This window comes from Petaurus breviceps, unplaced genomic scaffold (genome assembly GCF_028583685.1).
Source record: "Petaurus breviceps papuanus isolate PSGF00001 unplaced genomic scaffold, PetGlider_PUasm1.0 173, whole genome shotgun sequence".
Lineage (NCBI taxonomy): Eukaryota > Metazoa > Chordata > Mammalia > Diprotodontia > Petauridae > Petaurus > Petaurus breviceps.
Window position 1 is genome coordinate 57,988 of NW_027185759.1, and position 16,288 is coordinate 74,275.

At 50.7% G+C, this 16,288-nt stretch overlaps 1 protein-coding gene across 1 annotated transcript in view; it reads right to left on the minus strand.

Moving 5' to 3' along the window:
* Positions 1-10,435: 10,435 nt before the first annotated feature.
* The window catches only part of TEKT1 (tektin 1), a 9,189-nt gene continuing 3,336 nt past the window's right edge, over positions 10,436-16,288 (minus strand). Inside the window, exons 3-8 of the mRNA XM_069083232.1 lie at positions 15,235-15,400; positions 14,654-14,782; positions 13,968-14,111; positions 12,663-12,885; positions 11,122-11,318; positions 10,436-10,613 (exon numbers count right to left, since the gene is read on the minus strand). Coding sequence (XP_068939333.1) covers positions 10,454-10,613; positions 11,122-11,318; positions 12,663-12,885; positions 13,968-14,111; positions 14,654-14,782; positions 15,235-15,400 — 1,019 coding nt within the window. The 3' untranslated portion in view covers positions 10,436-10,453. The remainder of the gene's footprint in view (positions 10,614-11,121; positions 11,319-12,662; positions 12,886-13,967; positions 14,112-14,653; positions 14,783-15,234; positions 15,401-16,288) is intronic.

Consider the following 16,288-nt stretch of genomic DNA (forward strand, 5'->3'; position numbering starts at 1 on the left):
GCGGGCCTGACCAGCCACGGCTGGAGGGACTCCAGACCAGCAGCTGTGGCCATTTCCAGATTTATCAACACATAGATGTGAAGGACAAAGTGAGAGGTCAGTGCAGCCTGGACTTTGGGACCAGTAAGTGGGAGTGCGTGGCTTTTACCCCCAGGGGTGAAAAGCCGCTGAGACACCGGCACAGCCAGCCAGTGCCATGTGCAGCTTCAGCTCCTGGCCTGCAGAGTGTAGGGGGACCAAGCACCAGTCTCAGGGGTAATCGCTCTTGCTTTAACCTGCTTGGATCTGGATTGCAGTCTAGGGTGGAGGGCCTGGGGTGTGTGTCCAGCTTGCCAGAGTGTGTGGAGACCTCAGAGAGGGCACCCATCTAATACCTTTGGCAGCTGAGAAAATCCCAGCATTTGGGACGAAAGCTCCCCATCTGGTGGCAGAGTCCTACTGTAGCAAAAAGCCCAAAAGTCAAGTGAGTGGCAAAATGAGAAGACAAAGGAAACAAAGCAGACAGAAGATTCCAACATTACACTCCTATTTTGGGGACAAAAAGGAGCAAAGCATGGAACAGGAGGAAAACAGTGAAGTCAGAACTCCTGCACCAAAAGCTTCAAAGGAAAATACAAGCTGGTTACAGGCCATAGAGGACCTTAAGAAGCAGATAAGAGAAGTGGAGGACAAATTGGGAAGAGAAATGAGAACAATGCAAGAAAATTATGAAATGAAAGTCAACAGCCTGACTGAGGAAAATAATTCCTAAAAAACCAGACTAACTCAAATGGCAAAGGAGGCTCAAAAAGGCGATGAGGAGAACAATGCCTTAAAAAGTCGAATTTTCCAGATGGAAAAAGAATCTCAAAAGCTTAATGAGGAGAATCATTCCTTCAGAATTAGATTGGAGCAAATGGAAGCTAGTGACTTTATGAGAAATCAAGATGTTGTTAAACAGATCCAAGCAAATGAAAGAATAGAAGGCAATGTGAAATATCTCATGGGAAAAACCACTGACCTGGAAAATAGATCCAGGAGAGATAATTTAAAAATTATTGTACTACCTGAAAGCCATGATCAAAGTAAGAACCTAGAAATCATCCTCCAGGAAGTTCTCAAAGAAAACTGCCCTGATGTTTTAGTACCAGAGGACAAAATAGAGGTTGAAAGAATCCACCAATCACCTCCTGAAAAAGATCCCAAAAAGAAAACTCCTAGGAATATTATAGCCAGGTTCTGGAATTCCCAGATTAAGGAGAGAATATTACAAGCAGCCAGGAAGAAACAATTTGAATATTGTGGAAACACAATCAGGATAACCCAGGATCTGGCAGCTTCTACATTGAGGGATCAAAGGGCTTGGAATATGATATTCCAGAGGGCAAAGGAGCTGGGATTAAAACCAAGAATCACCTACCTAGCAAAACTGAGTATCATGTTTCAGGGGAAAATATGGTCATTCAGTGGAATAGAGGACTTTCCTGAAAAAAACAGAGTTGAATAGAAAATTTGACATTCAGATACAAGAAGCAAGAGAAGCATGAGAAGGTAAACAGGGAAAAGAAATCCTAAGGAACTTATCAAAGTTGAACTATTAACATTCCTACGTGAAAAAATGATAATTATAACTTATGAAACTTTTCTCAGTAGTTGAAGGGATTAGAAATATATATATGTCTATATATGAGGGTATATGGGCATATAAATACATATGTGAATATGTGTATATATGTTTACAGGTATACATAGATAGAGGGCACAGGACCAATTTAACAGGAAGGGATGATACTTAAAAGGTGAAATTAAGAGGTGAGAGGAATATAATGAGAGGAGATGGAGAGAGACAGATTGGGGTAAACTATCTCATATAGAAGAGGCAAGGGAAAATGGTTACAATGGAGGGGAAGAATAGGAAGGCAAAAGGGAATGGGTCAACCTTATTCCCATTGAATTTGGCTTGAGGAGGGAATGAAATACACACTAAATAGGGTATCTCACCCTCCAGGAGGGGGGGGGGGGGGGGGGAGATGGGAGGGGGGATGGTGGAGGGGAGGGAAAGCGGGCGGGGGAGGGAAGTTGGAAGCACCCACTTTTGAAAAGGGATGTGATCAAATAAAGAATAGAACAAGTGGGAGGTGGGATAGGAGGGAGGGAAATATAGTCATTCTTTTACAATATATTTACTATGTTATTGTTTTTCATTAGCCACACATGTACATCCTATACTGAACTGCTTATCTTCCCAGTAAGGGTGGGTGACAAGGAAGGAAGGGAATGAATTTGGAATTCAAAGTTTTAAAATAAAATATTCAAATATATATATATATATACTATTATTAATACCATCTTACATGTAATTGGGAAATAAGATATACAGGCTCTGAGGCATAGAATCCCACTGGAAAAGTTGAAAGGGTATGGGAGAAAATATGGGAAAGAACAGATTGGAGGAGGGGATATCCTGTGGGACTGCTATTTTGGGGCAGTGGGTAGGGGAAAAACGGGGAGAAAATTTGTAACTCAAAATCTGGCGGAAATGAATGATGTAAATCAGAAGTTAATAAAGCATTAAAAAAAAAGCAAAAACGGGGCAGCTGGATGGCACAGTGAATAGAGTGCCAGTCCTGGAGTCAGGAGGACCTGAGTTCAAATCAGACCTCAGACACTTAACACAAAAACTAGTTGTGTGACCTTGGGCAAGTCACTTAACCCCAATTGCCCTCCAAAAAGCAAAAAAAAAAAAAAAAATAAGTCGCTGCTTCAAAATGACCAAGGACAAGCAAGGCTCAAAGAGAGAGATGTGAGGAGGCACCCCCATTAATCCCTTTGCAGAGTGGGAGGGCCACAGGTGCTATGCTGCCCCTTTGTTCAGGCTTTTTCAATGTGTTGATCAATTGTGCTGACTGTTTTGTCTTTAAAATCACTACTTTTTATATGGGATGGCTGTCTGGGAGGGGGGAAAGCAGGAATAATTGGATAAAGTAGGTGATGTAAAAAAATTATCAGTGAAAACTTTTTTTTTAAGATTAAGAATTGTGGCTGCTAAGTCACTGAAAGATTGTGGGGGATGGGAGAGGCAGAGCAGGACTGGAGAGGGACTGATAGCGCCAATGTCTTTCCCCAGAATTCTAGGTTCACACCAGCAGCCCCCGCTTGGGCATCTTCAGCTGGATTCCTTGGTTATAACTCAAGCTCACCATTCCCAGCAAGAACTTGCTGTCCTTGCACCCCCAGCTCCTGCCTTGGGGGCACTGAGACCTGCCTCCCAACTGTTTCACCAACTGGATCTTCTGTCCCCTCTTGCCACTCCCCTCCCATCAGTTGCTATTTTGTTCTAGCTCTCGTTTGTCTGTTGTCCCCACTCCAATCCAGAGTCCTCATCACCGCCAGGCTGGATGACTGCAATGATACGCTTTACTCGGTCCCCTCCCTTGAGTCTCTCCCCTCTTGAATCCATCCTCCACATCAGAGGCAGTCTGAAAACTCAGGTCTAACTCTGTCCTTCCACCCCCACCCCACTCCAGAAGTTTCAGTGACTCCTGAAGAGATCCAAAGTGTGGTACAGAGATATGATATAGTAACCAGGATGGGGATTTTTAATTAGCCAGACATCTGCCAGAGTACCTCTTTGTGTCTCTCTGTCTGTCTTTCTCAAACAGAGCAGCTAGGACCATGCCAGGTCCTCACCTCAATTTCTCCAGGAATGTCACAGCCTTCCAAATGCCAAACAAAAGCCAGGGCTGAAGAACAGCATGTCATCTCCCCTTTACTATAGCCCTTGGGACTATCCAGCACCTTTCTTTAAGCTGTCTCTGGTACCCAAAATTCCTGAAAAATGACAGAAAAAAAGCCAGTTACAAGCAGAAAGCTGTATTTAGTGAAGCTCTGTGCATATACATATGTAAACTTAGAGAGAACAAAATTATTTTTCAATGTGTTTTTATCTTCTTCTAGCTTCTCATTATCTACATTTCCTGTAAAGGTTATTCTTCTCTCCATCTCAGCCAGCCTTCACAGCAAATCATAAAAACATTAAATTTGTCTGATTTAAAATAAAAAGTTCCCCACTTCCGTAGCTCCAGAGAACCGTGGAGTCTCAGTCCTGGTGCTAGGTTTTCTGATCAGCTGCAGAGGCTCCAGGACAGTCTATAAGCATCTGGCAATAATCACCTCATGGTGTTGATGGGAGCTTCTTCCTGGTAGAGCCTTGGTGCCTAGGATGATAAGGAGCAGCCCCAAGCTCATGCCTTGCCCTGTGGTCTGGTTAGTGGTTGTAAGAGCTGAGGAAATGAAGCCTGGCGGGGGAGAGAGGGAACCTGACCAAGGTCTCCTGTGTTCAAAGGTGCTTCCTACAGAAGAAGGACCAAGTGGGAGGTATAGAGAGTATAAACAGGCCGAAAAGAAGGGAAACAGCTCCCAGCTGGAGCTGTTCCAAAGTTGGTGGGCTGTCCTAGGAAGTAGTGAGCTCGCTGTCCTCTGAATGAAAGATGGGTGGCACTCCTGGGGCACATGCCATAAACAGGCCTGAGTTTGGTGGCCAGGACAGACTGTGTCTGGATGTTCCCTCTGCTCTGGACATCAGCAGTGGGGAAGCCCTTGTGAGGCCTTTGCGGGTTGGGGTGGGAGCACTGTCCACGGTCTCAGCTCCCCTCCACTATGGACTGCTCTGCTGTGACTCTGAGGAGTCTGGAAGGTGTTTGCCCTGTCCTGGTGGGGAGACCTCTGCTGGCCTCGTCCTCTCACACTTCTGGCCAGGTGGTTGGGATAGCAGAAAGCATGAGGGTAGTGCCTTAGGTGCTCCCACATCCTGCCATCATCCCTCATTCTCTTTAGTGCTTTATTGTGCTTGCTGACTCAGCTTCCCCTGCACCCTCGCACCGAGGGACCATCAGTGCAAGCCTCAGCAGCTGTGACGAAAGCACCACTGGCCCCTGTTGGGAGAACCTCAGGGGCCCTGCCAGGCATGCTGGGGAATGAAAATGAAAATGAAAGGAGAATACAAGGTAGAGTGAGGGTCAGGAAACACATGGACCCAGTTCCCTGGGGGGAACACACACACACACATACACACACACACACACACACACTGGGGAGCCATAAGTACACCGGTCCAGGAAGGCAAGCATCCTTGGGGACCACAACATTTGGAGGCGATGGCAAAGCCATGCATCACAACAGCTGGGAAACAGCAAAGACATTTTCTAGACTAGCAGAAGTCCCAGGCAAGCCTCCCCAAGTGGAGAAGTTCCTGGGCCAAGATGCGGAACAATCCCACCCTACAGTGGAACAAAGCCAGCACTGGCCGTTGGGTGGCACTTGGGTCAGTAAAGTGGCCACTCTGGACACTACGAGATCAGAGCACTTGCAGTACTGAGGGGAGGCTTGTTGGATGAATTCTTGCCTTTTTGGACTGAGTCCTGAGGATGTGAGACCCTTTGGCAGAACTGTAACTAGGGTGGGTTCAACAAGGCTTTACCTGGCAGGGTGCCAACATCTAGGCAGGCATGTTCCTCTTCTAAAATACCAACTTGGTTTATGTGGCACAGCCCCAAATACTGTGTCCCCTAATACTTAGGGATCCATCCCATCTTGTGCTTCTCCTGGGACATTCTTGGGATTGGAGATCAGGAGGATTGCAAGGAGTTTGGGACTGCCAGAGTTGCCAGTAGGTCTATGGTCTGTGATGAAAGTTGGCTTATGGACTTTCCCCAATAGCTCACACACTGAAGCTGGTTCACTTAGAGAAGGGGAGAATGATAGGGTCTTATGGGCCCAGCCCTCCTCTGCTTGGCCTAGGGGAAGAACCAGGAGCAAGGTGGGGAAGGAATGGGAAGATGCAGAAAGGCCACTTGAGGCTTGGGGTTAGGAGAAGCTGCCTAACCCTCAAGCTGTCCTTGCGTAGAAGGAAGGCAGTGACCAAGCTGAAGCTGGAGGATCCCTGCTCAGGGCTCTGTCATCCTTTTCAGCTCTGGGATTCTACTGAGTGCCCTGAGACCCGACTAATCTCCACAATGGGCAGAAGGACAATTGGGAAACCAGTGGACCCAGAGCAGGGCTAATGATTTCAGCTCCATTCCAGCAGGATTGGATGATGGGACTGCAATTGGACCTAAGCGCCATTTACCAAAAGGTCTCCATGAGAGGTGCTGAAATGTGCTGCACTCCTTTAAGGAGAGAGGTGGACTGTGCATGCTGTATATGCATGAGGAGAGATTCAGGAGAACGTCAGAAGGGACAAAAGACTTTGGGGAACCTAGCCCTCTTCTCTCAGCAGAGCTAGAAGGGAAAGGGCTTGCTGCCTCTCCCCAAATAAAACCTTTGGATAGGAGACAAGAGATACACTAAGGCAGTGGGTGCACTCACACATTGTCCCACCTCCTTATTACACAAGCTGCCCCCCCCATTAATGATTGTTGTTGATTGTCAATCAGATATATATAATATTTTATTGTTAATGACCGGAACTACACCCTGGGACCCTGTCTTTATTTTTAAAAATACTTTTTAAGGTATTTAAAATACTGTTTAAATTCTTTAAATCCCCCCCCCCCCCAATAGCTCAATTTAATTTTGTCAACTCAGAATTCTCTCCCTCCAATCTCCCCTTGCCCCTCTCCTCACCTATGGAGAAAGTAATAAAAACAAAAATCACTAAGATGTCTAGTCAAAAGAAACTCCCACATTAGCTAGGTCCAAAAATAGAAGCAGTCGAGGCAGCTGGGCAGTTTGTTGGATAGAGTCGGGGCTGGAGCTGGAAAGACCAAGGTTCAAATGTGACTTCAGACACTTAGCAGCTGGGTGACCCTAGACAAGTCACTCAAACCTGTTTGCTTTGGTTTTTTCATCTGTAAAATGAGCTGGAGAAGGAGATGGTCCACTGCTCCAGTGGGTCTGCCAAGGAAACCCCAAATGGGGTCGTAAAGAGTCCGACCTGACTGAAACAGCTCTACGACCAAAGAGGAGAAAATGTGTGTGTGTGTGTGTGTGACTTCAGAGGCCGCCATCTCCCCCTCAGGAGCTGGGCAGTGCGGCTCAGCATGGGTCTTTTGGAATCTCAGTAGATTGTTGTCTCCATCGGTTACTTAGTCTTTCCTATCGTTACAATGTTGCTGTTATTGTATACAGTTTCTCATGGTTCTGCTCACTTCACTCTGCATCAGTTCATAGAAGTCTTCTCAGGTTTTTCTGAAAGCATTCTGCTCCTCATTTCTTACAGCACAGTAGCATTCCATCACAATCACAGATCACAGTTTGTTCAGCCATTCCCCAACGGATGCGCATCCCCTGCATTTCCACCACAGAGAGAGCTGCTATATCTTTATACACATAGGTCCTTTTCCTTTGATTTCTTTGGGGTGCAGACCTAATATCGCTGGGCATGGACTGGGTCAGGGAAAGGAGAATACAAGGTAGAGTGAGGGTCAGGAAACACATGGACCCAGTTCCCTGGGGGGAACACACACACACACACACACACACACACACTGGGGAGCCATAAGTACACTGGTCCAGGAAGACAAGCATCCTTGGGGACCACAACATTTGGAGGCGATGGAAAAGCCATGCAGAATTCCCGGGTGTGATAGTAATGGCAATTAAAGATTCCCCTGTATTGGCTTGGTTTTCAAATTGATTGTGTTAAAACCCAGAGTTTGTTAATCCCACCTGTGGGATGGACTTGTTGATGTGAAAAGAAAGTCCTGAACTGGGAGGAGCTGGTGACGTAGATTTGGAGAGACAAGAGAGAGGCAGAAGGACTTTTTGGAAGCAGCACCCTCGTGGAGGCAGAGAGAGAAAGACTGAGAAGGATTGCTGAGGGCCACTTTGAATTGCCCTGGACTTTTGAGACCTGCCCCCTGAGCTGCCAAGGACTGAGGAGACATGGCTGTTTTGCTGGTACTTTGTCTGTCTGTTTTGATGTTGTTTTGCCAGATTTGTCCACTGGTGAAAGACAGTCCTTTTGCTGAAGAAGTCCTGGAACCTGGCTGTTGGCTAAGAGATCCTGAGACTGTCCTGCAGACAGAGAGTGAATACTGTCCACTGGTGAAGGACAGTGCTGTTGTTGCAGGGGTCTGGGAACCTTTCTGTTGGTTCAGAAGCCCTGAAGAAGGATTTTCTTGTTGTATGTTTACAGAAATCCTGGGAGAGGGTTTTGCTAATGTTTTCAGGGGTTCTAGAACTGTTCTACAGATGGAGGATGAATTAATGAAGGGACTGGCAATGTATCTTGTGGCCTTGCTAAGCCTTGTCTCCCCAGGAACTAAGATTGCTGAGAACTTGCCTCCTGTCAAGATGAAGAAAAGACCTCCATTTGGGTATTAAGTGCTGTGCTTAAACTTGATGTAACTCTGGGGTAGATTCAATTGTGATCCAGGGGTGGGGAACTTTTGACCTTTTTGTGTTCTATGGTTGAACAAATGAAGGTACTTTACTTATGTTTGGAAACTAATCTCCATTTGAGAAGAGGGGCTTTGTGGTGGACTAAATGAAGGTACAGCCTAGGGGTGGAGAGGTATTTAGAACAGGGACTTTGTAATTGATTGAATGATTGGAAGGTCCTGGGGTGGGGTAGTCCTTGGAGATTATTTAATCACACTTAGTAAATGCTGTATTTTGAATGATGTCATGTTTTGATCTTCTCTGTTCTTGGTTGGTCACTGAGTAAAATGGAGAGCACCTATGCTGGTATTCTGAACCTTGGGAAGTTGCCTTTCCTTGGCATTACATTACACTGGGCTGAGCTGAGAGCTGATGAAAACAGGAACCAGCAGCAGCATCACAACAGCTGGGAAACAGCGAAGACATTTTCTAGACTAGCAGAAGTCCCAGGCAAGCCTCCCCAAGTGGAGAAGTTCCTGGGCCAAGATGCGGAACAATCCCACCCTACAGTGGAACAAAGCCAGCACTGGCCATTGGGTGGCACTTGGGTCAGTAAAGTGGCCACTCTGGACACTACGAGATCAGAGCACTTGCAGTACTGAGGGGAGGCTTGTTGGATGAATTCTTGCCTTTTTGGACTGAGTCCTGAGGATGTGAGACCCTTTGGCAGAACTGTAACTAGGGTGCGTTCAACAAGGCTTTATCTGGAAGGGTGCCAACATCTAGTCAGGCATGTTCCTCTTCTAAAACACCAACTTGGTTTATGTGGCCCAGCCCCAAGCTGGCATCTGTATGCAGGGTCCCATTACCCTGGCACCTCTCTCCTGGTTTTCCTTGTTCACTACCTTGCCCGTGGCTTAATGCCTCCTTCCCACAGCCTCTTCCTGGGAATTAAAGCTGGGTCATCAGCCTTTCCAGAGTGAGAACCAAGTCACCCTCTCCCCACATGCAACTGCCCCTGACTGGACCCACTAGAGACCTCCTGCAGGGGACTCCTGACACCTGTCAGTGGAAGCCCAAGATCTCTCCCTGGGGGCAGAGTTCTGGGGTCACTCCCTGCCATGGGGCTTTGGATCCAGGTGTGCCTCTCCACAAGACAATGGGGCTCTGCTCACTGGAGGGGAGAATTGTTCTGTTCCTTAGACATGTTTATAGGCTGGCCTAGGAGTCTCCTGTGCATTTTTATTGGTTTAAATAGAGGCAACACTAGATCACAGGGCTCCAGACTGCTTGCTGGAGCTGAGGGTCCTTTCTCTTTTGTTTTGAGGATCCCAGGGAAAATCTCAGATAAAGCGAGAACAGCATGTGCTTGGTGAGAAGCCCCCAAGATTGAGCCCGGTGTCTGTAAGCACAGAGCACTGTTTTGGTAGGACTGGTGCACCTGGTGGAGACCTTCTTTGGGCACAAGGATCCATGATGATGCAGGGTGAGCTGCTCAGAAAACAGGGGGCCCAGTACGCCCCTGAGTGAAGGCCACGCCCTCTTCAGGTGCAGCAGCTGCACTGTCTCAGGCAGGCCCCTAGAGAGCCCTCCCCAGAGCAGGCCCAGTCAAGGCTCTGGCCTTTTGTGGCCAGGTGCCCGAGGCAGGCAGTCATTCTTCCCTGGCGCTCACTGCCTTGCATACACCTTCATGCTTGAGAGTCTATCTAACTTGGCCATTCTTGGTACAGAAAGCAAGACCCCACCCACTCTCTGCCACTGCTGAAAAGAACTCCAGCACCACTCCCTCTCCTCAGCTTGTGGGGCACAGGCGGAGGTGCATCTTGGGCCTACTCACACCCAAAGCCTATGGCAGAAGCAGCCCAGTCCTCAGCCTGGCCCGGAGCCAAAGCCTGACATTATGTGGACATGATGCTGGTGTTCTTCAGTTAGAGCACCCTGAGTCTCCCTTCTGGCCCCCAGGGGCCTTGCCCTGACCACCAGAGGCGCCAGCTACTTGCAAGGAGAGGCCTGTGGCTTCTTGGCTTAATGGAGTTGGCTTTAATGAAAATCTGAAACCTTCTATGGCTCTCCAAGTGAACTGGGCACCAGCCGCCACCACTGCCGCCGCCGCCCCCCACCCCCACCCCCACCCCCACCCCCAGCCTCCCACTCAGAAGTCGTGGTGGAAAATGCTCTTCCTCATCTGCAGGCACAGGACCTCGTCAATGTACAGCGAGTTCTCCTTCACCTGAATCTCCTCGTGTAGTGAGAGCTGCCTGCGACTCAGGCCTTTCAGCTCGGCCTCTGCTTGGGCCAATGCGTCCTTCAGCCTGACACAGGGACAACAGGCTAATGGTGCTGGGGGGGGGTGTGCGTGTGCACGTGTGTGCATTGTGAGCATGTGTGCGCACATGTGTGTGTGCGTTGTGTGCATGTGCACATGTGTGCATTGTGAGTGTTGCACGTGTGCATGCATGTGTGTGCGTGTGTGTGTGTAGGAGGGAACCCAGTGCACCAGGTGCCCTCAGGATGGCCCACCCAGAATCCCCAGCTTCCCCTGCCACAGAGCCCAGCCTTGTCAAAGGAGGACCCAGCCAGCGATCCTCAGAACCTGCTGCTGTGGGGCCCATCCCCCTGGTCTTTGCACCACAAGGAACACTCCCCTTGAGTGGGTCACTGTGGAAAGAGTCCCAGCTCTCACTAGCTGAGTGACCCAGAACAAGACCCTCCAGCCCCCTGGAACTTGGGTCTTAGGTCCTGGCCTGGGGGGGATCTCCCACCCCAGGAGCCTTTACCTGGAGGGGCAGAGAGATTGCCTTTCTCTGGGCTACCACTCACCTTCCAATGTTGCTGGTGATCTCGTGAACCTCCTTTATCAGGCAGTACTGCACCCCGTCCCGGCACAGCTCCACATTGGGCCGATGGCTCCGAGACTCCAGGCGTGTCTGGGCCACTTTGACAGGGCCCTCTTTGTCAAGGATGGCTTTATTTAAAGTTGCAATGTTGTTTTCCTGGCAGGTGATCTCATCCATCACCTGAGCCAAGGCAAGAGGGTGCATGAGGCCCTATCCAAAGTCTGCAGCCGACATCATGAAAGCAGGGTCTACCTCCTGCCCTTCAGACCCCTAAGGCTGCAGCTTCAGCAAAAGCCTTCCCCATGGCCCAAGGTCCAAGCATACTTCCTCCCCCTCCCCCCTCCCCTTCCTGATGGGGGGCTCTGCTCCATAGCCCAAGGTCCAAGAAGACCTCCAGTCCCTCCTCCCACACCACACCCCCTCATTCTCCTGACTGGCATGCTTACTCATGCAGCTTGTCTACAAATGAGCTAGATGCTGTCATGGGGCTCTTGTCTTCTGCTACCCCTCCCTCCACACAGATCCTCGGTGCTAACCAGGCTGCACTTCCCACACCCCACCTGGAGTTCCATCTCCAAGTTTTGTGCAAAGCAAAGCCCTCCTCAATCTTCCCCCTCATCTAAGTCTTACCCCTAGGGACAACCTGCTCCCTCTCCACAGCCTCCTGTTGCCTCAGGCCTCTGTCTACACTACTCTTGTGGAAGGCAGCATGCGGCCTCCCCTCTGAGCAGTTCCTGCCCATGGGACCTGGCAGCACCACCATGAGCACATTACACTCTGCATCCAGGGCTGAAGCCAGGATCCTGCACCCAACCCTCTGGGACGGTCACTACGTTTGGGGCCGATAAAATGGAGCAGAGAGGACATAGGTGTGTATCCCTGACTGTCCATTTGCTCAGGGCCCTGGCATTCCCATAGACTGGAGCCCTGGAATGGGGGCTATTGGAGGAGGGGAGAAGGTTGACCACTGGCCAAGGGTGCCTCTGAGGCCAGAGCCCAAGGAAGCTGTTGAGTTGACTACTGGCCAGAGTGCTGAATCCAGACTTGGAGGGGGCAGACACTTCTAACTAGAGACAGAAAGACCATGGCAGAGGCAGGTACACTTGGCACCAGAGGCATACTTGATAGGAATGTTGAACTGAGATGGACCTAGGGGTTTAGGGCCATGGGGTTTGGGGGGTAGGGGCAGCCTTGGATTTGGACAAGTCCAGAGGCTCTTCTGGACCTGTTCCTCCACAAATAGCATATGGGGCTGGATAAAAGGGTGCCCAAGAGCCCTTCCAGCTCAAACCTGCAAGATCTGGTGCTACTGAACAGCTTCAAAGCACATCGGCTGTCTTTGGCCCAGGAAAACAAGCCTTGGCCAAACTTGGATGGGATCCTGCCCCGACTTCCAACAAAAGCCACAACCAACAAGGAGAACGTGACTGACTGGCCCCCTTCCCCAGTATGGCAGCTGCCCATTCTGCAGACTGGATGCCAAGGGCTGCAGCCCCTCCCCTGGCATTGCCAACCAAGCATCACCTCAGCTAGGTGCGTGGCCAATTTGTCCTTGGTATCTCTTGTTTCTTTGATCCGGTTTTGGAAGGCAAAGTTCACAGCCTCAAACTGATTGCGCAGGTCACTGGCTGTCTGGGACAGAATTCTGTCGATCAAGGCCTCCAGTGCCAGTGTGTTGTTTCTCTGTTTATCTGCCTTCTCCACATTAGCGCTGGAGAAATCCGCCCAGTCCTCAGTGCTTACGGAGCTGGAAGACAAGACACAGCAGGGAGCCTCCTGGGGAGGCCAAGGCCCATGGCGCCAAGGCTGCTGCCTTGAGTGTGGAGGATCTTCGCAGGAGGGCAGGGACCAGACCATGGTCTCCTGTTGGGGATTGGCCTGACTTTCTCCATGGCCTTTGGCAGCTCAGTAGAGAAAGAAGGACTTCTCTAAGAGAAGGGAGCAGAGCTGGGCCTCCACCCTAGGTCCACAAGCTCATTCAGCCCTGAGGCATGTGCTGCACTGATATGAGCTTGTCTGAACTCTGGCACAATGGCCTTCCCACCCTGCCTGTGCCCAGCTTCACTCCCCCCCACATACACCCCACTGGATCCTGCCCCCTCCCAAGCCAATAACTTGGGCCTGGAGACCAAGAGAGGCAGCTCTCCTGCCTCTGTCTCTCTGTAGCCATTCAGGGCTCCTTGCAGCCCACTGCTCCCTGCCTCCTTCCCCCTTTCCTTGCTGATGGATCAGAATTTTCTGTTCCCAGGTCCCTAAGAAGCAGACCTTCTCCCCTCCAGGTCCATCTGCCGCGTCCCAAAGGAGGGTGGTTCAACTGCCCAGGGACGAAGGCTAGAGGTGGCTTGATGAACCACTTTTCTTTCATTTAGACCCCGTGGTGGAGGGGAGGGGAAGGGAAGGAGCTGGGGGACCAAGGTAGACCTTTGGCCTTGAAATCCACAAAGGGATAAGGAGAGTGTTACTAGCTGGAGGCAACAGGAAGCCTGGGGAGGGAGGAAGGTCTACAGTCAGTGGAGACCACAGCCTCACCTGGCACAGCCTTGGGAACAGTGACCAAGGTAGCAGCCTCCTGGGCTCAGGCTGGGGTGTAGCTGGGTGGGTGCCTCAGGGGTGGGAGGAGAGCCCAGGTAGGGCAAGGAAGCAGCGCTGGGGTGGAGTGGGGAGTCATTCCAAAAGCTTATCTCTAACACCCCCTCCCAGGGGGCCCTTGGTAACAGGTTATCCTGACAGACTGGGCTGAGCCAGCGCCAGGAATAAATCCAGAAGGAAATCCCAGCTTCCCCCCTCACTCCAGCACCGGGCCTTATGCTTGCAGCACCCCCTACATACTTGGGCTCGATCCTGACAACATTATTGGCATAGCAGATGTCGGGATTATTGTTGGTGAGTGAGGAACAGAAGTCATCGATGGTCAGAGCAACAAATTTGTCCTTCAGATCCTTCTCAAGGCTGTACTTGGCAGCTCGGTTCAGCCTGGAAAAGCCCAGAACCAAGCCCGTGCACACACACACACACACACACACACACACACACACACACACACACACTTCTACAGTTAGCCACTCCCAGGCTTCCTTTCCCCACCTACTTGCTCACCTCCCTCATTCGAAACCTCTTCCTTCTAGACAGGTCTGGGCTCTTCCCCCCTTCCTCCCTTCCCCCCTTCCCTCTCACACAGGATTCCCGAGTCAGTGTGCTCCTCCCTACAAATAGGCACCTCCCAACCCAGTTTTCGAGACCACATTTGGAGTCTTTAACATCTGAAAAGCTTGATTCTGGGTAGAATGGTCCAGAATGACCCAGGCCCATACTGCCCTCCCCTGACATCAGAGCTGATGTGGGGGCCTTGGAAATCACTGGGGTCAATCCGCTCATTTCTGGTGGAGGAAACCACAATGCCCCTGACCGAGGAAGGGACTTGCCCTAGGTGGCTGGGATCTGCACTTGGGTACTTGCTGAATGGGCTATGAGGGGAAGACAGGGGGCGGGGCCCCCTCCCCTGGCCCTGCCCACACCTGAGCTGTTCGGAGGTCTCTTCCAGGGTGCGCTGGAGCAGGGATATGACCCCTTGCAAGACCTCTACCTCCTTAACGAGCTCCCGATCGGCCTCATCACGGACTAGATCGATCCCAACACGTTGCTCTCTGGCCAAGACAAGGGTGGAGGTCCCATTGGGGAAGCGCAAGATGGGCAGCCCAGGCCAGGGCACCCGAGGGAGGAAGGCCCCTGGCCGAGACATTCTCACCCACCCCTCTCTGCCACTCCGCTGAAGCCTTCCGCTCTCCCTCACAGTCTCTGAGGACACCCTGGCTTTCTCTCCTTGCCCTGCTCTCTTGGCTGACCTCAGCTCTCCCTCTTCGTCCCCCTACCCGCATTCTTTCCTGCTCCAGCTGTGGGAGTCCCTTCTCTCGTTGTGACATGTGAGCCCAGGGGCAGATGAGACGGAGCCGGGCTAGAGTGGGGAAGGGGGAGAGCCAAGAGGAAGTCACACTTTGCCATGATGTCTGTGGTCTGTGCTTGTGCTGGGTGTGTTCACTTTCGTGAGGAGATGATGTCTCCCCCTCCCCTCTCTTCCCTCTTCCTCTCCTTCACCCACCTGTACCCCAGACATTTCTGGGAAATGCGCAAGGGCTCTTGGCAGCTCTCCAGGGCCTTCTCCAATCTCATCTTAAATGTGAAAAGCACTTCAGTCTCCTTTACGAGCTGATCAAGTTTGTCGCCCAATTCCTTCTTCCAGAACTTTACTTCATCAAGTCTCTGCTCTGCAAGGCACACATAGAGGGCTGGACAATCAGTGACCGACATTGGAACCTCACTTGGCCATCGCAGCTAAGCTGGCTCCCCTCTCACTGAAGCCGGGGCCTTCCTCCCCACTGGGATTTGCCCTTTATCCTTATAGAATGTCAGCTCACTGACAGCAGGCCCTGATTCTTTTGAAGCTTTGGGTCCCCAGATCTGAGTGTCGTGCAGCCCAGAGCCAAGCAAACAATGACCCAATTTTTGTGATTGACTGCTGGATCAACCAAAGAAAACAGAGTGCTCCTGGTGCCCTCCCCAGCCAGGCACACACAGTAAATCCTCAGAATTTGAACGAAATTCTTGAGTATAAAAAGTCAAAAGATTAATGGTAAAAAAAAAAAAACGGGGAGGGGGGGATGATAAGGCCTCTAATGTCCCTTCTGACTCTAAAATCATTCCATTTTACAGATGCAGAAACTGACCACCCCCCCACCCATGACTGTGCACCTGGCTCACCCACCCCTGCCTGTGCACCTGGCTCATCCCCCCATAACTGTGCACCTGGCTCATCCCATGACTGTGCACCTGGCTCACCCCCCATGCCTGTGCACCTGTCTGAAGGTCACACAGCTCCTCCTAGCAAAGCCCGGGCTTTGCACAAACAGCAGAAGATGCTCAGGGACCATCTAAATCAACCTTGGATCACACCCACACCCCCCCATGACATTGTACAAGCAGCCCCTCCATATTTGCAAAATGAGCCTCAGTGTCCTGACAAGACTTCTTCTCAAACTGGAGCAGGCCCAGGACTTAGCCTTAGAGCCAGCTCACACCCTGCAGGCTTCCCAAGGCCTCCAACACTCCCAGTCCCCCAGCCCCCAGTTCTATGGCTCCTCAGCCCTATGACTCCC